This window comes from Gasterosteus aculeatus, chromosome 13 (assembly GCF_964276395.1).
Source record: "Gasterosteus aculeatus chromosome 13, fGasAcu3.hap1.1, whole genome shotgun sequence".
In the NCBI taxonomy this organism is placed as follows: domain Eukaryota; kingdom Metazoa; phylum Chordata; class Actinopteri; order Perciformes; family Gasterosteidae; genus Gasterosteus; species Gasterosteus aculeatus.
In genome coordinates, this window is record NC_135701.1 from 22,105,971 (window position 1) to 22,124,856 (window position 18,886).

General features: G+C 47.8%; 3 protein-coding genes across 5 annotated transcripts in view; 2 read left to right on the forward strand and 1 right to left on the reverse strand.

Moving 5' to 3' along the window:
* Window positions 1–261: 261 nt before the first annotated feature.
* gle1 (GLE1 RNA export mediator) lies at window positions 262–6,693 on the forward strand. Its single transcript, XM_078086364.1, has 15 exons — window positions 262–917; window positions 1,618–1,839; window positions 2,224–2,376; window positions 2,636–2,784; window positions 2,861–2,921; window positions 3,154–3,396; window positions 3,498–3,720; window positions 4,231–4,343; window positions 4,492–4,704; window positions 4,804–4,994; window positions 5,087–5,216; window positions 5,319–5,423; window positions 5,672–5,754; window positions 5,844–5,907; window positions 6,062–6,693. The coding sequence occupies exons 1-15, from the start codon at window positions 819–821 to the stop codon at window positions 6,128–6,130; spliced, it is 2,118 nt and encodes a 705-aa protein (XP_077942490.1). The 5' UTR covers window positions 262–818; the 3' UTR covers window positions 6,131–6,693.
* ptgesl (prostaglandin E synthase 2-like) lies at window positions 6,423–12,753 on the reverse strand. The gene is made up of 8 exons (XM_040194667.2): window positions 12,632–12,753; window positions 11,877–12,230; window positions 10,841–11,038; window positions 9,477–9,532; window positions 8,853–9,005; window positions 8,182–8,382; window positions 7,983–8,100; window positions 6,423–7,458 (listed from the first exon to the last, which is right to left on the reverse strand). Exons 1-8 carry the CDS (start codon window positions 12,662–12,664, stop codon window positions 7,330–7,332), a joined length of 1,242 nt encoding a protein of 413 aa, XP_040050601.2. The 5' UTR covers window positions 12,665–12,753; the 3' UTR covers window positions 6,423–7,329.
* Window positions 12,754–12,770: 17 nt separating this feature from the next.
* Window positions 12,771–18,886, forward strand: part of LOC120830146 (ral guanine nucleotide dissociation stimulator) — a 33,585-nt gene continuing 27,469 nt past the window's right edge. For 2 of the 3 annotated variants that reach the window (XM_078086347.1, XM_078086348.1), the window contains exon 1: window positions 12,771–13,408. In XM_078086347.1, the coding sequence (XP_077942473.1) occupies window positions 13,388–13,408 (21 nt within the window). In that variant the 5' untranslated portion in view covers window positions 12,771–13,387. Of the gene's footprint in view, window positions 13,409–18,537; window positions 18,768–18,886 lie in introns of those variants that run through there. The other variant, XM_040194637.2, reaches the window with a different exon arrangement.

Consider the following 18,886-nt stretch of genomic DNA (forward strand, 5'->3'; position numbering starts at 1 on the left):
CGACCAATCAAACCAACGGCGCCGGTGAGTATTGCCCAATACGGGGCCGAATAGGGCGCTGCGTTGACGACAGCTCGCAAGATACGGAACGAACCCGATTCCCGAATAGATTCAAAACGGGACGCGTTATTTTATTCTCAAATACGGGACGATCCCGTATTTTAGGGGACGGGTGGCCACCTAACGTCCACCTGTCATGTCAAATAAAAACAGAATGTATAAATGTCGTTATGGTAAACACCTATAACTTGACTTCACTTAAATAATATTTAATAGCCGTTTCCCATTTTTCATGATTACATCTGAAATTCTAACTAAATAAAAGACGTGTCCTACTTATGCCAAACCCCACTAAGAACTTAATTCTGATACATATAGAAACGTAACAAATTCATTTCTGATTTCTTATAAATCACAGTTCTTTAACTGGGTATCTATTTGATACAACGTGTTAAATTGTGGTTGTCGGAAGGTCCGTTGCTTCGCTGCAGCCACGTTAAACTATAAGATCCATTACGGTGGGTCTATTACTCACATTTGACGTTTTTGTCAATTGAGTATTTGTTTAAATGATGGTATTTCTGATTGAGGAACCGCTTCTGAAATGCTACCAATATACAAATAAGCATTGTACCATTACAGTACTTACGTAGTGTCATTCATTGGGTTTTCAAAGGTACGGAATCCTCGTGCCGACACGCGGCGGGCTGTTTCTCGTCGGACGGTAATTTTTGTGACCATATCCGGCGGCGATTCAAAACCTAGCCCGAAGCTAGCAGTACTTTGTGGTTCTGCATTTTGTTTAGCATTCTGCGGCGATGCCCGCTGAAAACCTGCGATGGGAAACGTTACAGGCGTTGAAGAACTCTCCGAAGGGCAGAATCACGTACGACCCGCGCTGGTCAGAGCGAGGCGAGGTGAGTAAACGCTGATGCTAACTGTGAACTGAACTAGCTAGCTAGCAGGCTAGTATGCTAAGCCAGTGGCCAGCTAGCTAGTGGTCAGTTCATGTCAGCCAGTCTCTGTTTGGATCGATTACTTCACGAGTTGATTTATTTAGCTCTCTGAAGTGACCATTGAGCCATTTATCTCCACCAGGACGGTCTGTTAATTAGCGAATGAGCCGTGAGATCAGACCAATGTTACTGACCGGGAAGGTTTATTAAACTTTCATTTTCATTTCGCGTGGACTTGGTGATTTAAATGTCACACTGGACACATTTGTGTGCCATCCAGTTCATGCTAATATATATCAATTCACTATATGTAGTAATACTTCGGACTCAACCTTTGACGTTATTGTACTTTTACTGAGGTGATGTGATTTCCATTCAATGAAAGTCTGTAGTTACTCGACTACATTTCAAAAGGACGTACTTGAACTGTAATACCACAATTAGTAGAACACTCTCCACCAAAACTGCCTAATTAATGAATGTTTCCTAAATCATAACACGTTCCACGTCTCAAACAATAAACTGTCCAAAAGCCTTTATGTGTTTTAAATGTGCTTTTTCAAATGTCGAGTCCAGTTCCATGTTTAGTATGACGGATTTTCCTTGTAAAAGCGGAATAAGACGCTGTGCAGTGAGCAACACCCGGCCTTCTTTCCTTCAGGATATTTTGTCCGGCTGCAAAGACGTCCTCAGCCTGTCCTCGCGGTCCGGGGTCGTCCTGGAGCGTCTGGGCTCCTCGCCCCTGCAGAAGTCCTGCTTCCTGAGCTGCAGCCCCAGAGGCTCCTGCGCCGGCCTCTCCGGGGAGAACTCCACCTCGGCCTCCTCCTCGGGCTCAATCTACGAGCTGCTGGGCCGACCCAGCGCCAGCGCCGAGCGCGAGCAGGCGAGTCTGTCCTCCTGACGTCCGTGTGCCTGTGAGAGGAAAGAGAAGTCGCGGTTTAGCTTCCTGCGCCGAGAGCGTTTATTTGACACATTTGTGTATTGCTTTCGCACAAAGTAATTGATTCCAGGAAGTCATCAAATCAGCTTTTACATTATTTGGGGTTTGCGAGGACAAACATTTCTCCGAGGACATGAAACGCAAACTAAGAGTAATACTAAGATTAGAACGAACAGAGACACATTAAAGCTGAGCGCTGCGTCTTTTTTTAAAGGCATCTTTAACTCTGGTTCTTCTGTATAAACTCTTTTTACTTTCTGGGAATCCGTTTGAACTCTTCCGTCTCGCGTCTGTATTTCCGTCTCATCTTTTCTTAACGCGCTGCAGGCTGTTGGCGAGGGAGCAAAGGACGACGGTCCGGAGGACGACGTCCTGGACGTTCCCACTTCTCTGCCTTCCATTTCCCTTCTGTCGCCCAAAGCCATGGAGACGGCGGGGCGCATTATCAAGTTTGAGGAGGAGCAACGAGAAAAGGCAAAGGTCAGACGCCGACTGAGGTCAACATCTGACTACAGACTAACTGTCCTGGTGTTTTCACTCTAATGGGACGCAGTCGTAAAACGGTGTTTGTATGAGAACATCTTTTACTTTACTGTGGTCACTCACAGCTGTTGATGGATTTATAGGTCAAAGGTCAGATGAGTTTCTGTGCACACGCTGGTCTAACCCGTTTTACTGTAAGAGGTTATTGGCACCGGAGCGCCTCGGCTGATGCGTGTCCCGATTCCTCTCGCGTCAGACGGCGCTCAAACTGCGGCAGGAGGTGCACGAGCGGCTGGTGGCGGTGGTGGCGAGCTCCGAGTCGGAGCAGCTGAAGCGCTTCGAGGAGTTCATGGAGCTGAAGCAGAGGCAGGAGTTCCAGAGCATGAGGGACATGATGGACCGAGAGTGAGTCCCGACGTGGTCCCACACGAAATCCCACCCACCGAAAACCAAACCGTAAACAAAACCTTCTGCCCCACAGAACTAAAGAGAGCATCGGGCGCCAAGAGAAGCTGAAGGAGGAGCAACGGCACCGGATGAAGGTACGCTGGTCAGACCAGGTGGAGCCGCAGGGCTTCAAGGTCTGAAGCTCACCGGACCTCCTTAAGACCGATCGTAGATCTTTTCAGACGTCTCATCGAAGTCCTCAGAGAGACGTCTGAGACGGCGAATTGGATCGTACCAACGAACGGCGGCTCAGCAGCCAACTTATTTCATTCCTCTTATCCCCCGGTATTTAAAATGATTTTATCCGCGTTCCGTCCACGTCGCCAGATCATCAACCTGCGTCTGCGGGAGGCGGAGCAGCAGCGTCTGCGGGAGGCGGAGCTTGAGCGCCAGCGGCAGGCAGACGGCCGCGACCGTCTGCGCAACCTGAACACCATCCAGGAGGAGATCCTGCAGCTCAACCAGCTGCTGGAGCCCTCCTCCGGCACCGGGACGGACCTGGGCGCCTACTGCACCCGCGGGAACCAGCTGTGCTCACAGCTGTCGGAGGTGGTGCGGAAGACGGCCGAGGTCAGTTTGATTTAGAATGTGTGCTGTATGTGTTTCTTATACCCCCCGAGATCTGACCTGGGATCAGCGTCTCTTCGGACTAACCTGTGTGTTGGTTCCAGGGGGAGTTCCCCAGCGTGGACGACATGACGGGGGCGGAGCGGGCGCTCCACGAGATGAGGGCGCTGATCCGCCTGATGCAGGAGGACGTGGCCAAGGCCCAAGAGAAGAAGAAGAAGGACGAGGAGGAGGAGGAGCGGCGCAGCAAGCAGGAGCAGCTGCAGGCGCAGCAGGAGGCGCAGAAGAAGGCGGCGGAGTCGGCCAAAGAGAAGGCGAAGAGGAAAGGTGAGGGGTTCCCTTCATCACCAGAGATCCTCCTAGGAAGATGACCGCTCCAACTTACACCTGAACCCTAGAGCCTCAGGCCCTGAATCCTAGCGCCTCAGGCCCTGAATCCTAGAGCCTCAGGCCCTGAATCCTAGCGCCTCAGGCCCTGAATCCTAGCGCCTCAGGCCCTGAATCCTAGCGCCTCAGGCCCTGAATCCTAGAGCCTCAGGCCCTGAATCCTAGCGCCTCAGGCCCTGAATCCTAGCGCCTCAGGCCCTGAACCCTAGCGCCTCAGGCCCTATTGCCTCAGGCCCTATTGCCTCAGGCCCTGAACCCTAGTGCCTTGGGCTCACTCAAGGCACCTGATGAGTGTGTGTATGAGTCCATGAGGGCTTGAAATGATGTGAAAACAAATAGAATAGACCTTTACTGCAACATATCCTTGAATAATCTATTTGCTCAATAAATAAATATCCAATCGTTTTGTTCCACCTTTAATCCTTAATATGCCCCCCCTCAAAAAAAAAGGTCTGCAGAACAGCGCTGAAGACGGCACGCTGAGATGGTTCAAGGAGCTGCAGGAGTCCGCTGCTCGCTGCGCGCTCTCCTTCGAGCAGCTAAACGCCGCCAAAGACGCCCAGGTGAGCTGCGGGGAGGTCAAGGGGGGGGAGGGATACTCACTCACTCACTCACACAGACCAGTAATCAAACCACAATATGGATCATTTAATGATCATGAAGGAGTTTTACCACTATCCTCCTGTCCTGATGAGATGTTGGTTCCTGCAGACCAAGAAGCTGAAGCTGGAGCTGCAGAAGGCCTCCAGCATCCCCGTCAGCCAGATATCCAGCAACTCCGGATCGCAGCTTCGGGAAATCTTTGACAAGATCGACAAGCTGCTGTCGGGACGCTCGGTGGTGTCGGGGGGGCGGAACATCTCAACCTCCCAGCATCCTCAGGGGCTGGACTTTGTCAGCTTCAAGCTGGCGGAGAAGTTTGTGGTGTGTGTGTGTGTGTGTGTGTCGTGGTTGAAGTCAGAGCAGCTTCAAAGTAGATTTTTAAATACAAAAAAAATGACCCCCCCCACTTCCCCTCCATAGAAACAAGGAGAGGAGGAGGTGGCGTCCCACCATGAAGCCGCCTTCCCCATCGCGGTGGTGGCGTCAGGCGTGTGGGAGCTGCACCCTCGGGTGGGCGAGCTCTTCCTGGCCCACCTGCACAAGAAGTGTCCGTACTCGGTGCCCCACTACCCCCCCATGAAGGACGGCACGCCGGTGGAGGAGTACCAGAGGTTCGGCCCGTCCTTCCCGTGGCGGTAACCGTCGGTGGTTCTTTCAATAAAGCCGAACTGTGACTCCGCCCCCCCCCCCTACCCTCCCTCAGGATTCTTGGGTACCGCGTGGACGACTCCGGGGTCGAAGGTCAGGACAGCTTCCTGAAGAGGATGTCGGGGATGATCCGGCTTTACGCCGCCGTCATCCAGCTGAAGTGGCCGTACGGCTCCAAGCAGGCGGTAAGAGAGAGAGCGAGAAAGAGAGAGACGTGTCACTTCCTGTCCCCCCCCCCCCCACCTCCCTGTCCCCCCCGACGCCTCTGACCTCCCGCTGCGTTGCAGGCGGCTCCTCACGGGCTGAACCACGGCTGGCGCTGGTTGGCTCAGATGCTCAACATGGAGCCGCTGGCCGACATCACGGCCACGCTGCTGTTCGACTTCCTGGAGGTGAGGCGATGCCCCCCCCTCATTTAAATATGCAGATGAGCTGTGATGATGTCACTCAGCATCAGCTCCTTACGATGGAGTTTATATTATCTATAGACTCTTCATAAACTCTTATAAGCATTGTATATAGTTGATGTAAGTACTTGTAGTACTAGCTGATAATACCTGCAGGCCTGACTTGGAGACTTGGAGTATTAGCGAAGCGTCTGAGTTTTCCTGCGGTCATTGAACGTGTCTTTCGGTTCCAGGTTTGTGGAAACGCTTTGATGAAACAGTATCAGACTCAGTTCTGGAAACTCATCGTGCTGCTTAAAGAGGAATACTTCCCCAGGTACCCGCTCACTTCTGGGTGCAAAGTGCACCGATTCCCTCGTTGTTTTATCAGAAGTTGAACCTTCGGTTTGATGAATGCGTCTCCAGGATTGAAGCGGTGACGAGCAGCGGGCAGATGGGCTCCGTCATCCGGCTCAAACAGTTCCTACAGGTACGACCCGCGTTCATCTAAAATAAAGATTCATCACTTGTTCCCAACTCTGCTTCTGTAGTTTTGTTTCAGAATGACATTTGGGTATTTTAGTCCTTTTGTGTGTGTGTATTTTGATTAGTTTGTCCCTTGAGAATAAACTCTTTGCCTGCAGACGTCTCTGCAGAGCCGACAGATCCGCCCCCCCAAAGGCCAGCTGAGCTCCATGTTCTGGGGCTCCTGATGGAGGAGGTGGAGCCGCATGACGCCGCTCGGACTGAGACTTCGGAACGGGTTTCTGCTTCAGGAAACGTTTCTCTTTAGCAGTTTTATTGGTTTCCTTCTGGAGGGAAAGAGCTCTTTATTGTCCTCACTGAATTAGTTTTCTACTGTTTTTATTTCAACTTTTTTGTCTAGGATTCCACCATGTGGAGCAAAGACTTGTGTAATATGAGCTGTTGAGTCATTGTGAATCAAGATTAGACGTATATTTATTTTTAAAAAGTAACAATCACTAAAGATTCACGTTGAAACAATTGTGGATTATGAATCATTTATTACAATATTTTCAACTTTGAACCAAATGTCTGAAATAAAAGCTTCAGCATTTCACCGGAAGTTTTCCTCCTTTTGAAAATGAACTATTGTAACATCTAATCAAGAATAGATGGTTCAAGTGGAAACAATAGTCGTGCTTATTAATTGTTCCTCAAGGCTACATGTTTTATTTCAACCTTTGTACAATTATGCACAATGAGTTTGTTGGAATACAATTAAATAAATGCATCTGTGGATTAAGTACATTCACATTGGCGAGTCAACGGGTCTTTAATTCCACCCTCAGTTACAGGAACCAACTGATCTGAATCACTTGAAAATGAAAATATGGTTCTTTTTAAAAATCAACTCAACCGGACCGTCTCTCTATTTTTACATACATGGGAAAAATTGAGATTTATTTTTCATAAATAAGAATTTAATGTCGTGGAGCAAAATTAAACCACAAATTTGGGACAGTCTAAAATAAACAGTGTTAATTCAAAAGAAACCTACAGTATTGTGTGAAATACAGGAAAATCTCACATTACAACCTTTTTTTTTTTTTCCTGGGGTCACGGCAACTTAAGCGTTTTTACACATTTATTCAAAACCTGGAAATGTTTCAAATCAAAATATATTTCCAGATCTGCAAAGTATAGAAGATCAGCTCCCAATAAAGAAAAGTGGGAAATTAACAGAATCTGCATCAAAGAAAAGAGTTTAATGCGTTGCAGTACCAACACCCCACCAGCAGAGGGAGGAACCCCCCCACACTACTTAAATGGTTGCTGGGCTTCATTCGTCTAGCACCCCTTTCACAATAAAGCAGGCTTCCCGTTTCCTGTTCCGTTCTGCGCTTAGTCTCTCCGAGGCTGAAAGCCCCCTCTGGTGGGGGGCGGGGCCTCAGGCTCGGCCCTCGTGGTTGAGCGACGCCCTCTCCATGCGGCGGTACCAGGGTTTGACCTTTGTGTTCTCCATCATGTCGTCAAACGCCTGCAGGCCCTCCATCACCCGGAGGACGCCAAACACCGCCTGGGGACACACGGAGGACAGGACGCATCAAGGAGGGGTCATCGGCATCAAAGGACATCACATGACAGATTTGTACCCGGAGGCTAAAGTTTGCAGCTTACATACGTTTGTTGTTTAGTTAAATATAGGAACACTGTTCGAAGTATAGAAAATAAATGTATATTAGTAGATATAAATAGATACGTTAGTTTAATTTCGCAACCTTTACCCAAAAGTATTTAGATTCAAAACGTATTATTGAAACTTATTTACTTGTGTGATTTAAGAACATAATATTTATTGAGGCGTTGTTGCACAAATAAATCGATCAAGTCGCTACATAAACTGTTAAAGTCAGTTTAGTGTGTTGATTTGCTCATTTATAAAGTGTTGTGTTACTTATCTCACGGTTCTGTTTTAGATTGTTACTTTATAAGAGTTCTAATATATTCGAATATGCTATATATTATTAAAAAAAACAGCAGAACAATTCTAATTATTTCATCTCAGTCTGGGTGAGACGGACAGGTGAGGCGTCCTCTCACCAGGTCGGCCAGGTTGGGATGATCTCCGCCCATGAACTTCCTCTTCTTGCCGACGGCCGCCACCCACTCGTTGACGGCCTTGTAGAGGTCCTGCCTCACGTCGTCCTGCAGGTTGTGTCTGTGGTACCAAAGAAGAAGGACGAGTGGGTGAAGGAGGAGGAGAAGAAGAAGGAGAATCACAAAAGTTCCCTCAACTCACCGACTCTTCAGCCGCTTGGCGATGAGGAACATGGCGGCGGCGCCCACGTATTTGGCGAAGAATCCCTCGTAAGAGCCGAACTTGCCCTCGCGCACGATGTAGTCAAAGGAGGCCAAGGCCTCGCCGGAGGTCCGGTACACGTTGGGAGAGATGAGATGCACGAGCCAGTCGTCGGCCCACTGACGCCACTTCATTTCCTCTCTGGGGAGATGACAGAACCTTTCAAAATAAGAGCATGCCAACGACCACACGGCCAAAAATACCAGGATGTTCCACTGCATCCGGTCTCAATTTGCAGTTATGCCCCCATCGTGCTTTTCTGGCTACTCTGACCCACAATGCTTTGCAAAGCTGGTATGAATGGAGGAACAGGGTCCTCCTCCAGGGTCAGAGTTCAAGGTGCTGTGTATAAGTCCCAATTATAATATATTTTTGTTACTCATGTAACGCAAACTGCTGCACATATAAGATTCACAAACACAAAAAATACACATTTTACAATTAAAAAAAATTATAAAAAAGGTCCCACCACATAACATGTGGTTTCTTCTGAGAGGTTTAATTAAATCACGTTAGAGGCGGGGTTTTAAAGGTGGCGGTTAGTAAATAAGGAGGAGGCGGTTGACCTCTGGGTGACCCCTGGGCAGCGAGCAGAGGGTCCTGTCTCTTACTTCTGCATCCCCTTCTCGGGGTAGAGCGCCGCGGCCTCGCCCTGGTCCAGCATCACCCAGTACTTGTTGCTGTACTCCGTCACCTCCTTCCCGCGGTCGTTTACAGACTTCATCTCCGGGTAGCAGCGAAGGATGTCGGACACGCTTTTGTCTCTGCAGGACGAGACGTTTACATTCAAAAAGGGCCAGAACACACTAAATACAAAGTATAATTACATCACCTGTAGTGCTGTACACATCGGAGTATTATTCATTATTTTCATAATCGGCATTGGAATCTCGAAAAGTTCATTTTTTTTTTAAATCTGAAAAACCATAAAAACTAAAAAGATATTCAGTTTACCGTCACGAATGATTAACAAAAGCATTGAAACCTCCCAGTTTAGCTGGAAGCTGGAACCAGCTCATTTTGGGCCATTTGTGCTTAAAAAAAATGACTCAAATCGAATAAAATAATCAAAATAGTTGCAGGTTGATTTAAACCAGTAAACCGTGGACATATAAAAATAATGTCTAATCATTTGTGAAACATCTTTTAAAACATAAAACAAACTATTTGAATGGCTGAAAAAAAATTTTTGGTCTTTCACGCGTTGGTACAACGCGGGCAAAGCTACGACTCACTTGCTGATTAAATAAGTCTTGAGGGAGCTGATGATGACGGACGAGTCGTTCAGTTGCTGCAGAGAGAAGGAAAAAAAGGGTTTTAACTTCATGTCAACGGCACAGACTTTAAATAAGAAGTGACCGTTGCCATAGCGACGTCACTCATTAAGTTTGTGGCCACATGTGAAGTTTGGCGATTTCACAGTCGCCATATTGCATCACGACCACAGCAAGTTTTTTTCCCCAACCAGTGAACAGGAAGTGACCACATTTGGAATGAGGAAGACGTAGAAACTCTGTATACGTCTCTGGCAAAGACCTGTCAATCAGCGTGTAGCCCCGCCCTAAATCATCACCTGCGTTATGGTCTGTTTGACTCGACAAGGACCATCAGTCACTAGATGAACATCATGTTGTGTTGAAGAAGACTTGAAACTAGAGACTGAGACATAAACTCATGTTTACAATGTTTACTGAGGGAATAAATCAAGAGAGAAGTAGAGTCATTTCCTCATAGACGTCTATGGGAGCAGAGGAGTCGCCCCCTGCTGGTCACTACAGAGAAGTGGAGTCATTTCCTCATAGACGTCCATGGGAGCAGAGGAGTCGCCCCCTGCTGGTCACTACAGAGAAGTAGAGTCATTTCCTCATAGACGTCTATGGGAGCAGAGGAGTCGCCCCCTGCTGGTCACTACAGAGAAGTAGAGTCATTTCCTCATAGACGTCCATGGGAGCAGAGGAGTCGCCCCCTGCTGGTCACTACAGAGAAGTAGAGTCATTTCCTCATAGACGTCCATGGGAGCAGAGGAGTCGCCCCCTGCTGGTCACTACAGAGAAGTAGAGTCATTTCCTCATAGACGTCTATGGGAGCAGAGGAGTCGCCCCCTGCTGGTCACTACAGAGAAGTAGAGTCATTTCCTCATAGACGTCTATGGGAGCAGAGGAGTCGCCCCCTGCTGGTCACTACAGAGAAGTAGAGTCATTTCCTCATAGACGTCTATGGGAGCAGAGGAGTCGCCCCCTGCTGGTCACTACAGAGAAGTAGAGTCATTTCCTCATAGACGTCTATGGGAGCAGAGGAGTCGCCCCCTGCTGGTCACTACAGAGAAGTAGAGTCATTTCCTCATAGACGTCTATGGGAGCAGAGGAGTCGCCCCCTGCTGGTCACTACACAGAAGTAGAGTCATTTCCTCATAGACGTCTATGGGAGCAGAGTCGCCGCCCCCTGCTGGTCACCACACAGAATGCAGCTTTAACACATTAAGCCTGAGCTCTTCTCCGGTTTACAGGCCTGTAAGTGCGTATTCTGGTCATGGTACCAACAACAGCCGAATAAACAAGCTTGTGTAACCTGAATCTGAGGAGAAGAAACGGGTTCTTACCACGTCGGTATCCACCATGAGGATGGGCACCTTTCTGTAGACCGACCACTTGATCTCCTTCCTCATGACCGGGTTCACCTCCACGACCTCGTACGGCAGCCCGTGGTAGTCCAGGAAGGCTCGCACCTTGCTGCAGAACGGGCAGGTCTTGTACTGGTAGAGGGTCAACGACGGACCTCCGGCTCTTCCTCCTGAGACCTGGAACGAGGCAGAGGAGGAGGGACGATGAAGGTCTGATGCACAAACCTTTGAAATGTTCAAATCGCTGTCAGTTTCAAAACAGAACAAAGTCGCCTAATAATAATAATAATAATATTAATAATATTAATAATCACTTCAGATGAAAATGAAAATTAGCACACAATTTTGATTGTTACACAATAATTAACTAAAACCCTTAAAATACTGCAGTATTTGTACAAGCAGTGTGTGAATTGAATTATTTACTAAACCAAAAAGAATTTGCTTAATGTATTTATAGTAAACCAGTATTACTAGTAAAAGTACCAAAACAACAGCTTAATAAGTACTGCATTCAAAATGTAATCAAGTAAAAGTAGGAATGTATTATCCTCATATATACTCATACATAACCCAAGTACTCTTTACGGATGAAACATTTCAGAAAGTATATAGTAGTGTATTTATGGATGCATTTAAGTGTGTTTTTAAATTACTTTACAGACATAACTTCTAACTAAACTTGTGGAATAACTTAACTCAATTCATAATTGAATCAATGCATATTTCTGTACTAATAATACAAAGTAAATAAAGCTGTCGAATCAATTAGTGGCGTAAAACGTAGTTTGTACCTCTTATTATAGACTAGAAATATGTTGCATACAATGTAAATACTACTTCCACGGTATTTGAGTAAACTGAGTAAAGCTGGAGATACTGAGAGAAGATGAAGGACTAAGTTCCGGTGACCCTGTCTGCAGGAGTTCGGTAACAATGGAGCACCGGAACCGGAGACCAGCGGGATACCGGCTCTCGGCGTGGCCGCGTTAGAGGCCCCGGAGGGCGGACTCACCTTGGTCTCCTCCTCGGCCAGGTGCCGCTGGAGCCTGAACTTCACGGCGTGATACAAACCCAAACCTCCGCCGAGCAGGACGGCGCAGCCCAGCACCCTGCCGCCTGCCGCCCCGGTCCGCGGAGAGGACAGCCGGTGGGACCGGTCCCCTCCGGTACCGTACGCTCTCCCGGAACCGCGAGAGCACACGTTCCCCACCAGGAAGGAGGAGACGGTACCGAACCGGCGGGCGGCCGGAGACTCTAAAATACCACCGCCGACCTTACAGAGCGCTCTGGTGCAGGCGGCCGCCATGTTGGATTTACATAAAGTCCCAGGATGCACCGCGGACGTCGGCGATGTGTTTAGGTGTCCCTGAGGAAAAGAGGGGACCGATGACTGATTCCAAATAAGTTTTTCTTTGTTTATTTTTGCGTAACACCTTCACCAGACGATACAGACAATAAATACCCGTTTGGCTAACTTTATTATAATTATAACCATGTGCATTTATTCAATTGCATTGTCCCTTCCCTCTGACAATAGGAATAAATGTAAAATTGTTACAACATTTCGGAAAGTAAAATAAACTTTAAAATGGTATTATATATTATTGGTATTATTTATTCCTATCTTAAAAATGCTTTTTAGAATAAAATGCATGTTTTTTTATCAACTTATATAGGAAAATACTTAGAGATAGAGTTTTGTTTCATGTTATTTGTGCATTCTATTCATATGTTTTTACACCTATAAGCATGTGTATATCTACATACATGTCGGCTGTGTTCACGTGCGACTAGTGTCATCGCTGCCTCTACGTTGCTCTATCTGTGGTGCGTTCATGGGCGTCGTTGTTCGGAGTGTCGTTCGCTCTCAGAAGCGTCTGGTCTCCAGTGAAAGCGGAGGATCCCCGTCGGCAGCATCCATTTAAGCATCCGAGACTGGTCAAATCAGCCGCATCTTCCCGGGAGTCGGGCCACTCCTCACCGGGATGTCGTTGCACCGGGGGCGGATTTAGTCGCGAGGGCCGGCGATACGGGGGACTTCTCCGTCGTTGTGTCTTTTACCGGACCGGAACGCGGCGGAGCGGCGATGGATGAACACGGCGCGAGACAAATAACGTTTTTGGAGAAAAAAAAATCTCTGAGGTTTAGCCTGCTAGCACGCTAACGGTAGCTAGCCCTCAGCTAGCCACTGCTTGTTGTTTTTCTCCCCGTTCATTGACCGATGTGGTGTCTTCCTCCATAATTTAACGGGCTGTAATTTATTTTTACACCAATGTCGAGACACACCGGAGCCACGAGGAGCGTCCATCTCAAGGATAAAGCCCCGCAGCTGCCTCGCTAGCCTCCCCGACGTTTAGGCTAACGTCAGTTAGCATAAAAACACCGTTATTTCTTTATTGCTATTTGTTTTTTTTTTCCGTCAGTCGCTCTTTCGCTTCTCCCGTGACGTCAAGATGCCGGCTGAGGAGGAGAGTGTCTGATCGGTGAACTCACACTCTCCATGAAGGTCATGATACTGAGAGAATGATCATGCTGGAAAAACAGGTAAGACATCCGTCTGTGTGTTTGATGCACATCTGCATATACCTGCACATCTGCATATACCTGCTCATTTGCATATACCGGCTCATCTGCATATACCTGCTCATCTGCATATACCGGCTGATCTGCATATACCTGCTCATCTGCATATACCTGCTGATCTGCATATACCTGCTCATCTGCATATACCTGCTCATCTGCATATACCTGCTCATTTGCATATACCTGCTCATCTGCATATACCTGCTCATCTGCATATACTGGCTCATCTGCATATAGGGCCATTCGGGGCGTTGATTGGACCTCCTGTCCCAGCTCGGCTCTGATCAGTGATCAATACTGATGACACATATCTCCCATCGCTATAACCTTCCTCCCAGGTCCCCTCCTCCCCGTGTCTCTCATTCTCTGTCCCTCTGTCTGTCTCTCTGTTAGAGACACTCTCCTTAAAGTCAACCTTTCTCTGCCTCAGTCTCTGTCCCTCTGTCTTTCCTCTTTGTCTCTCTGTCTTTCCTCTTTGTCTCTCTGTCTCTCTCTCTCTCTCTGTCTCTCTCTCTCTACTTAAATTCAACCTCTCTCTCCCACTGCTACAGCTGCTACTTGTTTATTAGAAATAATCCTAAGGATTTTGGTATTAACGGGATGTTTTTATCTGTCGGCGGTTGACACAAAATCCCTCTCACATATTATTATTTTATTATACAGCAGTCAGGAAATACTGAATATTGTCCATCATAGTTTCATTGTTATTATTTATACTTTATAACAGTTCACAACCCCAAATGTATTCATTTAAAATCATATAAAACAGGCTTATTGTCTTTATGTATTCTGAGATTAGAAATTTGAGCAACACGAGACAAAAACAACAGATCTATTGTTGTTTTTAAAGCAATCAATTGATCAAAAAATGTCTAAATTATGTCTGTAAATAATGAAAAATGTCCACAACTTCCAATTATCCAACAAAGAAATAACACTGAGAAAAGCTGCAACCAATGAAGCTGCTTTGGGTTTTTCTCCACATGAAGACCTGCTGCTTTGTGGTTTTTATAAAAATCTAAATTGTGTATATATACACATTTCTTTATTTAGTAGGTTAAGAAGAAACAAGTTCAGACGCTGGTTGACATGATAATATCCCGTTTGGAGCTTGTGCTGATGTTTTCTTTGATAGTTTGTGGACTAATAATGACACTTAAAATAAGTATCAAAATATAGTTTATTCCATGGAACATTTAGTCTGAGTAATAATGTTCAAATATGTAGAGAGTTGTGCTTCTGCTATTGGTTCATAAACTAGTGTTGTCCAAAAAGAGCACAACATATTCCTGAGATCAATCGATCAATCACAGAAATGTTACATGGTTATAAACAGACCTCCTTTGCGGTTTTAATTCTTTCTCAGATAAAAATCAGCAACTTTCGGCTTTGGCAACGTGCAGACATTTTTGTTTTTAAAGGTAAAAATCTAATCTGTTAATTGGGTGAAAAGGAGCCGATAAAACAAATCTGGTTTCATCTTCAAAAGGTAAATCGTGTAGTTCTCCTCCATCATTTGAAGCTAGTGGCTCGTTGGGTTGTATCAATAATCTGTTGGATGAGGACGTTTGTGTTGATGAAAATGATGTGGTGTCCCAGTGCATGCTGGGATATCCTCCATCCCGCCCAAAGACCCCGAACAGAATGATGAATTCTGGGGGGGTTTGTCCTCATATTATGGACTCGTCCACATGCGTTACTGGCTGCACCTTCAGAGGATCAGGAGCGGATTACGGATTGAGGCCTTTAAAGGAGCAGCTTGTGGATCCCTGGTCTTTGAGCGCGGTACGTTCCCGGCTGCTAACTAGCTCAGCTAGCGCGTGTAGAGTACGTCGGCGCTGTGAGGGATTCATGGAAGACGGCGAGGGATTGTTTGCAAACTCGTTGCGTGCTGATTTCAGAGCCTGCTCTCCGCTCTGCGAAACTTCTGCTTGCAAACACGATGAATCTGTGTCAAAGGTTTTGTTTGAAGAACTGACTGAACCCTGAACGACGGCGGGTTTCACTGTCAACGACCTTTTCATTCTTTTCTCCACCCACACACACACCGCTATTATTGATGCTTATCCCCTTTCCAAAGCATTTGTTGCCCCTTTCTTTGCTCTTACCATCGTAGCTGTGAGCGAATCGCTCCAGAAACCCCCCTCTGTTCTCCGACCTCTTTGTCTGATGGAATGCGACAAGAATCTGACATTTGTCCTCTGCTTTTCCTGTCCTCGGGGGCCTTTTTAAAAAAAAAACTTTTTGTTCGGAAACATTAGCTCTGAGTTGCTGCTGAGGAAAAGGCCTGCCCTTGACAACATCTCGTCAAAATGATTCCATCTCCTCCGGTGGAGGAGCGTAGGAGCCGTGTAGCAGAACGCAGGAGCAGCGTCACGTTTCACGCCGCCGTCAGCGCTCATTTGATTTTCCTCCAACGCAGACTGTCTGTGTTGCTCATCCCCAAGTGACCGGATCAGACGGGCGTGTGTGTGTGTGCGTGTGGACACTGTAATCATCTGCAGCAAAGCTCATGTTGAGTGAAAGTGAGTGTTTTTCATCCAGAAGCACAAACCTTCTTCCTGTTTTATTCTGCCAACGGACACCGGCGTGCACAGCGTCTCCCCCACACACACACACACACACACACACACACACACACGCCTGTGTGATTCAGTCATTCCATTTGATCATCAGCTGAACCTCTGGTGTATCGGAACCGCCTGCCTGTCTTTGTCGGAGGCCGCAGGAAGTCGGCCTGCAGGTCACGCGCGGCTTCCTGTCTTGGCCGGGTATCTGTAGACGAGGAGGAGGAGGAGGAGGACGGGGAGGGCGGCGGCGGCGGCGCGGGGGGGAGTTGGTCTTATATGGCCCTGTGCAGCGCCGGCTTCGCCTCTCTGTTTCCATGGCGACGGCTCTCCTACAGCGCTCCGCCGTGGGACGGTCTGTGCATGTGAAAGCGGCTCCCAGCGGTGCTCGGGGTCCGCTCGCTCTTCTCCCTTCAGCTGCGCTCTTCTTCTTCTTCTTCTTCTTCTTCTCTTACTGCAACAGCGCTTCATCTTCGCTCGGCTTTCTGAACCGCGACATCCAACATCATTTGCATGTGAATCGGAGGGGGCGAAGAATTCCCCCTTTGTACACTGGGCCGGACTCGGAACCAGCGACACACTCGAAATAATGAGGCCGACTGTCCTGTAAAGAATGCAAATGGCGAGTGAAGAGGGAGGAGCCGGGCGCTCTCCTCGCCCACGCTACACCAGCGAGTAGCGGCTCACACAGCGTGCACGTGTGAGTTGAGCAGGATGGAGTCCGAGTCCGGATGGAGCACTTTGCTTCTTGTCAGCGAAGATGAAACTTAATCAAAGTGGTCAAAGCAGAACAAGGTTTTCAGAACCAGAAACACACGTTTCACAGCTCTGAACTGATTTGTTTTTTTTCACAGTTCAAAGCGAACTCACTTCCTTTCCATCGCGGTTTCTTCCATTCGGCGTGGAGGCCGTGTGACCTAGATAGTAAAGTAGAAAGTAAGAAAGTACACTTTGCAAATGCAGCGCAAAGGCGCTGATGCACTTGGTCTCTGACGGACGGGCTTCGACAGATAGCTGCCAAACAGGAAGCAGCCATCACGCGCTCCTCGCCGAACCCGCGCCGCGTTTAGTTTGTTGCTCCGCTCGCTGGTTTGCCAAGAACAGGATAACAAAGTGGTTTGTTTTGGAGCGCGGTGGTGTGGGGACATCCGCCATCTAAAGGAACACAACTCCTGAGGTGAACTGCGTCCTCTCCGCCCACCAGCAGGGGGCGACTCCTCTGCTCCCATAGACGTCTATGAGGAAATGACTCTACTTCTCTGTAGTGACCAGCAGGGGGCGACTCCTCTGCTCCCATAGACGTCTATGAGAAAATGACTCTACTTCTCTGTAGTGACCAGCAGGGGGCGACTCCTCTGCTCCCATAGACGTCTATGAGGAAATGACTCTACTTCTCTGTAGTGACCAGCAGGGGGCGACTCCTCTGCTCCCATAGACGTCTATGAGGAAATGACTCTACTTCTCTGTAGTGACCAGCAGGGGGCGACTCCTCTGCTCCCATAGACGTCTATGAGGAAATTACTCTACTTCTCTGTAGTGACCAGCAGGGGGCGACTCCTCTGCTCCCATAGACGTCTATGAGGAAATGACTCTACTTCTCTGTAGTGACCAGCAGGGGGCGACTCCTCTGCTCCCATAGACGTCTATGAGGAAATGACTCTACTTCTCTCTGGATTTATTCCCTCAGTAAACATTGTAAACATGAGTTTATGTCTCAGTCTCTAGTTTCAAGTCTTCTTCAGTACAACATGATGTTCATTTAGTGAATTATGGTCCATTTAGAGTCAAAAAGACCATGAAGCAGGGGACGCTTTGGGGCGGGGCTACGCGCTGATTGACAGGTGTCTCCCAGAGACGTGTACTCTGTCACTATGTAAAGTGGCTCTAATATGGTAACCTCTGTTCACCGTTGCCATAAAAGCAACGTGGCGGCGGCGGTTATGCAAGATAGCGGCGGCAAAATTGGCTGCTATAAATAACCTACTTATTCATCAGTGACTCATCAGCTGCAACATGTCCCGCCTCCTGCAGGAGACACCTGTCAGGTACGAGGGCTAAAATATAAGTATTGACCCAGTTACACAACAAGCTCAAAATTTGAATCTGACTTTGAATTAACAACATTTATTTACACAAAACATATACACATATTAAGAATGCTGAAATAGAACCACAGTAGTTTGATTGGATAACAACGTTAAGTGTTTGTAAAGCGCTGCATTGTTTCAACCCGTGGCTTCTACTCAGCATAAAGTGGCCTCTTTTCACTCCGTATAAACCAGATGTCATTAAATATCTTTTCTTACCATCAAATATTCAACGGCGCTCGTCAGTCACATTTTTATTTTAGATTTCCACCGAAGGTTTTCAGACCAGAACGTCTGGTCCCACGCTGCCTCTGATTGGTGCGTCTCTGAGGGGCTCACGCACGACGCCAGCAGGAGACGGGGAGGAAGGAGGAGGAGGAGGGAGGAGGAGGAGGAGGAAGGAGGAGGTTCCTCAGTTGTTTTGTTGCCTCTCACACGGATTCCTCTCGGTTCGCGGGCGAGAGGCAGAGCGAGCCGACGGCTCGGGGACGTCCGTCGATTTTGATCGTTGTTTATTTCTGCGCACGTGGCCTTCTCCTCTGCGGGTGTGCACGTGTGCACGTGCACAGCATGGAGGCCAAGCCGCTGTTCAGTCTGCACAGAGCGCTCGCACAACCCGTCAAGATGTGCATGTTCGACTTCCCCATCACGATCCTGGACGAGCTGGTGAGAGCGCGCGTGTGTGTGCGTGTGCATGTGTGCGTGTGTGTGTGTGTGAGCAGGTTTAAGAGAGTGTATTCAATGTGTGTTTCCATTTCTCCTTCTGTGCACTCATGAGTGACTGG